The sequence below is a fragment of the Antechinus flavipes genome, chromosome 2 (genome assembly GCF_016432865.1).
Source record: "Antechinus flavipes isolate AdamAnt ecotype Samford, QLD, Australia chromosome 2, AdamAnt_v2, whole genome shotgun sequence".
Lineage (NCBI taxonomy): Eukaryota > Metazoa > Chordata > Mammalia > Dasyuromorphia > Dasyuridae > Antechinus > Antechinus flavipes.
Genome location: NC_067399.1, coordinates 464,824,728 through 464,831,374, shown reverse-complemented (window position 1 = coordinate 464,831,374; position 6,647 = coordinate 464,824,728). Strand labels below are relative to the sequence as shown.

The 6,647-nt window shown below is 34.3% G+C and overlaps 1 protein-coding gene across 1 annotated transcript in view; it reads right to left on the bottom strand.

The window, feature by feature from the left end:
* Positions 1 to 1,076: 1,076 nt before the first annotated feature.
* LOC127546798 (olfactory receptor 1L4-like) overlaps positions 1,077 to 6,647 on the bottom strand; it is an 8,947-nt gene continuing 3,376 nt past the window's right edge. Inside the window, exon 2 of the mRNA XM_051973740.1 lies at positions 1,077 to 2,032. Within this exon, the coding sequence (XP_051829700.1) occupies positions 1,077 to 2,032 (956 nt within the window). The remainder of the gene's footprint in view (positions 2,033 to 6,647) is intronic.

The following is a 6,647-nucleotide window of genomic DNA, read 5'->3' as shown; positions in this document are numbered from 1 at the left end:
TTGATTTCTTTGAGCCATAAGATTACCTTTGTAGCAGATGAAGAATTTTCCTAGACCATCATGATAACTTACATGGTCTATACCCTCTCCTCACCGAATATCTTAAGGAGAAGAGAGGTTTGTTTCTGATGGGGAACACTGGGTAACAGACCTGCAACTAAGAATTATGAAACCTAGAACAAGTACTACAAGATGCAGCCAGAGAAATCTATTGAGAGAGAGAAACCAGAGAGACATTCTGGGAAAGGGATAGGAACTAGACTTATGATTTCATTTATATAGGGAAGTCTCAGGTGAGAAAACTTTCTCCATTAGCATAGGTCATCTCTTTCTCTGCAATTTATAATCTTAAAGAATTACTTAGAGCAATGAGGGGCCACACAATCAGTATATATCAGAGGCCAACCTATAGTACAAGTTTTCATGTCTTAGAGGACACCTCTATGCCATGCTGCTGGAAACAGGGATAAAGTTAGAAACATGGCAAAGTTTACTAGTGCTGGGGAAGAAGAGCCACTTTTAATTTCTTATTTTAACTAATTATTCTTGCTAAATAGGTCATAAGGATGAATGCTGTCAAAACTATTTAAATTTTGATGCCCTGGGATAAAACCCTAGTTTTCCTACCCTGAATTATATTATTTCTTTACTGTGTGCCTTGCAAGGACCAGGTGCTTTTCAATATATGGAAAATAAATTAATTGATGAAATTAGAGCTGACATTTGGCACATTTGTGAATTTGGTAGAGTTTGTCTTTGGTAACTATCCATAATGAATACTTTCCTCAAATATATGGAACTCTTTTCTTACTCTTAATCTCCTTGGTATATGTCTGATCTTTCCATTATAAAGCAATAATTAGTTCTGTGACATTGGAAAGTCTCCCTACTCTGGGCTTCAACTGCCTCACCTGTGTGATGAAATGGTTGGATCTTTGATGATCTCTAAGGTCTCTTTTAAGTTCTCACACTTTATGTTATATTTTCTATTCTAAGTTTCCTTCTCACTCTAACATTCTTTTGTTCTAAAGATCCTTCCACTTTTAGCATCTATGTGTTTCAGATGCCATGAATTTTTAGAACTTGATTTTATCCCTCAACTTCCCTAGACCCTGTTTCATGTCCTTGTTCCTTAAGCTGTAAATAAAGGGGTTCACCATGGGGGTTACCACTGTGTACATGACTGTGGCCACTCTATCCTTGACCACGGAGTAGCTGGACAGAGGACGGAAGTAGACATAGATAGCACTTCCATAAAACAGTACCACAATGGTGAGGTGGGAGCCACAAGTGGAGAAGGTCTTCCATTTTCCTGATGCAGAGGGGATTTTGAGGATGGCAACAATGATCCTCAAGTAGGAGAAGATTATGCATAAGAAGGGGGTCACAATAACAGCCAGTGTCTCTGTCATGACCACAACCTGACTAGAAGAAGTATCAGAGCAAGAAAGCTTCAGCACTGGCTGTGTGTCACAGAAGAAGTGTTTGATGATGTGGGAGGCACAGAAAGACAGACGGGACATGAGCAACACACGTAAAAGAGCATGGAGGTGTGAGATCACACAGGAAGCCACTGCCAAAATGACACAACGCCTATGACTCATGATCACAGAATACTGTAAGGGATTGCAGATGGCTACCAAGCGGTCAATAGCCATAGAGGCTAGGAGATAGCTGTCTGTGTTTACAAAAGCCATGAAGAAGTACATCTGCACTAGACAGCCTATGTAGGAGATGGTTTTTGTCTCTGACAGGAAATTCACCAGCATCTTGGGGACAATGACAGAGGTGAAGCAGATATCAATGAAGGACAAGATACTCAAGAAGAAATACATTGGGGTATGAAGCCTTGAGTCTGTACGGATGACCACTATGATCAGCAAGTTCCCAAGAAGGGTGACCAGGTACATACTAAGGAATATGATGAAGAGTGGCTCCTGTAATTGAGGATTTGAGGAGAGTCCCAAGAGAATGAATCCAGAAGTACTACTGCTGTCCCAGCTGCTATTGCCATTCTTTTCCTCCAGGATATCTGGAATTTTCAGAGAAGATTTAACATAATGAAGCTCAGTTTATTATTTCAAAAATACGAATGTGTTAAGGGTAGCTTTAATTTCTATAGTATAAAAAGTCTCAAAAGTTTTAACATTAACTTTTAATAAGTTTAATATTATTTCAATTTACAAAACTTAATAAATGTCTATTAGAACTCAAACTGCACTAAGACTCTTGGGAATCCAAAATTTAACCTTTGCGCAATACTTTTCCAAACACTTTTCAAAACAATTCTGAGCCAGATTAATGCAAACAGAATTTTCTGTTTTATAAATCTAAAATTTGAGGATCAGAAAGATGAAGTGATCAGTTTAAGACCACAAGCTAGTAAAGGCAGGGACCAAAACTTGAAACCCAGATCTTCTGAATCCAAGACATGTTCTTTTTCAATAAACAATTTTATTATTTCATTCCATATAAGTGAAGGCAATGACAAGAGGGATCTTTCCATTTTAACAGGTCAACTGGTGAAATGGGGAAAGCACTAGCTGAGAGTTGGAACTCCAGTTTATTGCTATGCATTGGCTGTGTGATGTTGGGAAAATCATTTTATATTTGAATTCATGACCTGTCTATAAAATAACAGTTCTGCTTATTTCAGAGTGTTGTTTTGAACATCAAATAACATAATATAAGCAAAACATTTTAAATATTGGTAGATTGTTAGAGCTGGAAGTAATCTTAATATTCATCTTGTCTAGTTCATTCATTTTATAGAAGAAGAAACTGAGGCTCTGGGAAGTTTAAGTGACAGTCAATATTACACAGCTATTTAGTAGCTGATAAAGTCAATGTTAATGATAACATGCATAATATTAAAGTCTTAAAGTCTAAAAGAATATAGCCACAATGGTGGAATTTCAAGGAACTGTATAGCAGACACAGGAGGGTTCTGGTTAGTTTGGGACATCCTATGAAATTACTCCTAATTCTGAAAATCTGAAAAGCCATTGATACTTGACAAACCAATTACAAAAGAAATTCTTTAATGTTATAGTTCATCATCTCCTCAAACACTGAATTCTGAGGATGATAAAAATAGGCCACTTAGCATAAAAGATACATAGAACATTAGCCCACAAACAAATGTAAAACATAGAATATCAGAGATAAAAGAGACTTTAGAACAAAGAACATTTTAGAGCTGGAAGAGATACTATAAAAATAGAATGTTAAAGTTGGAAGGGAATTCAGAACATGAATGTGCTTGAATATAGAATGTCAGAGCTTGATGAAAATCAGAATTTATTTATAACATGAGGTATTAAAACACTCGACTTTTTTTTCCTAGTACAATTTAAAAAATGTCTTGATAAAGAATTGCAAAGAGATGGTCACTATTAAGAATCATTGTAGAGTTTTTCAGGAACATGTGGATTAAATTAAGTCTCCTCTTTGGACAGGGTTACTTAAGTGATAAATAAAGAGAACTTTATAAGATATGACCATCATCTGTTAAATCCGAACTATTTCAGCCCTTTACAATCATCATCACAGCAAACATTTGTATAATGCTTCCAGGTTTACAAAGTACTTTATACATATTATCTCATTTGATCTTTACAACATCCCAGTGAGACAGTTGCTGTTTAATCCTATCATTTTACAAATAAGGTAAAAGACCTAAGGATTTAAATGACTTGCAGGGATTCTGAGAAGATGGTAGAGTAGGTCAGAAAATTTCAAGCTATCTAAATTTTGTCCCCGAACAGAACCAATTTGTACCTCAGAGTAAACATAAGTCTACAAAAACCAAAAAAAGATTTGAGATAGAACAGAACATCCTAGAACTGAAGAGGAAGACCTGAAGACCTAGAAGATCACTCACCACTGAAGTTTAACTGCTGTGAAGTATCAACACCTCCAGGGTAGCAGGAAAATCCATGGCTAGTTAAGTTCCACTGGAGTCTCAATCCTAACTATAGGAACTTTAACCTCCCAAACAGCCTAAGGAATTGGGGGGGTCTTGAGTCCAGGAAGAATGACTGAATCTCTGCTGATTACAAATGCCAGGTCCAGCTGTGTTGCAGAGGTGCTGCCCTGGGTAAGAAGAAACTAGCATATCTTATAAATGCAGAAACAGTGGGGCAGGGATGCTGCTGTTTGCAGTCACTAGTGGGTAATTGGAGCTTTTAATTTGTGTTTCTAGGTCAAAGAGGAGAGCTGAAATGAATCTAAAGTCACCATCCCCTCATTCCATGATTAAAAGGGATTACATTAATAGTTTTTATTTAGAAAATTAACAGACAAAGAAGAAAGAACCCAACATAGAAACTTACTTTGGGAATAAGGAAGACCAAGGTTCATCTTTAGAGGAAGACACTGAAGTTACCCCAATAGTAACATTAAATGACTACCTGCCCAGAAAGAATTTATAGAAAAACTCAAAAAGACTTCAAAAATCAGATGAGAGATGGAGGGAAAAACAAAAAAAAACTGTCTAAGCAAAACAAGAACATTATGGGGGGAAAAATTAACCAACTAGAAAAGGAGATTCAGAATCTTAAAGGAGAAGATAATTCTTTGAAAATTAGAACTGGTCAAGGGGAAGCCAGTGAAGCTATAAGAGACCAAGAAATAACAAAACAAAGTATACAGAATGAAAAATATAATAGAATAGAAAACATCTCATAAGAAAAACAACAGATCTGAAGAACAGATTAAGAAGAGAAAATAGAATAAAAGGCCTACCTGAAAACTGTGACAAAAATAATCAAAGAAAATTGTCTTGGAGTGATAGAAGAAGGCAAAGTAGATATAGAAAAAATTCACCAATCATCACTTCAAAGAGATCTTTTGTGGAAAACACAAAGGAATATTATTACCAAATTTCGAAATTCTCAGATCAAATAGAAAATTTTTCAGGAAAGAAAAAAATTCAAATATACTGGAGCTACAATTGTAATTGTATAGAATTTATCAGCAGTTACAATGAATGACTGCAGATCCTAGGATAATATATACTGGGAATCAAAAGAAGTCTGCCTACAGCCAAAAATATCATGTCCAACAAAACTACCCATATTGATTGAAAAAATAGACATTCAACAAATTTGCAGACTTTCAATACTTTATCTCAACCAAACCTAAAATTAATAGAAAATTTAACATATGAGCTAACATCAAAGATAAATGTCAGTAAACAATGTGGACAGATGTTTTATGTTTTACATAAAAATGTATATAATATGCTTAAGAATAACATCAGTAATTGGATAACATTACAGAAAGACTGAATCAGAGTTAAGTATGATCTGACTCAAAAAAGGAAAACTGACTAAGAAAAGATAAAAAAATAGTAATTATGTTATATAAATGAGGTATAGGGGAAGAATCAACACAGAGGCATTAGAGGGGCTAAGAGGGCTCATATTTCTGAAATGGGTTTGGGAATGGGTTAAATAGGGAATACCAAATATATATGTATATATACATATACACACATATACCTACGTACATATATATACATATAGGTATATGTGGAATATATACATATATATATGGAAAACTATATATATGGGGAATATATACATTTATGTGTATGTGTGTACATATGTTTGTATATGTAGTGTTCTTTGTTTAGCCCATGAAGAGTTAATATAAAGAAATAAAGGGAGAAGAAGTAGAATAAGAAAGGGTATAGAAGGATGTGTAGATTTATGGCAGTAGGGCAAGATATGTAATTTAATGGGAAAGGAATAAAGTAGGGGAGCAGAAGATGAAGGAGAAATCCATGGATAAGGGGATGTTAAATAATAGCAAGGCAAGTTAAGAGTAGAATTAAAATAGAAGAGTTAACAGGAATAAAAAATAAGAGATATATACAGACATTATAACAAGGATCAGGAGAAGAACTTATTAGGAAAAAAAAAAGTAAACCTATCTAGTAATCACTGATCTTAGACAAACTCAGACTTAAAGATTCAAATGAGAGGAATCTACATTACATGTCAGCTACATTAATTAGGTGCATATTTACATGTACATTTTACATGTACAAATGCATATGTATATGTGTGTCTGCATATGTGGGTATGTATACATCTGTGAATTACAGATACATTTATGTATGTGTATGTGGATGTGGGTGTGAATATACATATACATATACATATATATGCACATATATATGGATATGTGTGTGTTTGTGTGTATAAATATATCTATGATTAACTGTAGCCTGCTTGGAGGAGGTGGGAGAGCTGGAAGTGGGAAAAAAAACAAAGCAAAAAGTGCACAGCAGAGAACAAAAGAATAACCTACAAGAAAGCAAAAAAAAAAAAAAGATGGACAGTCATGGATATAAACTCTTCTATTATTATATACACTTTCTTGAAATGAAAATTCATTAAAATATTTTAAAATATTAAATACTTTGAACCCTCCCTAGTGTTCTATGGGGCACATGACAATTTTTCTTTTCTTTTTGTTTTATTTTTTCTTTTCCTTTTCTCTTTTTCTATTTTGTTCTTTCTTATTTTGCATTTTGTTTAATAAAAAAAAATTTTTAAAGAGAATGAAATTCCAAAACTAAAAATAAAAAATTATTCTGATGAAGATAGTGATGGACTATCCCAAGGGGTTATTGGGTT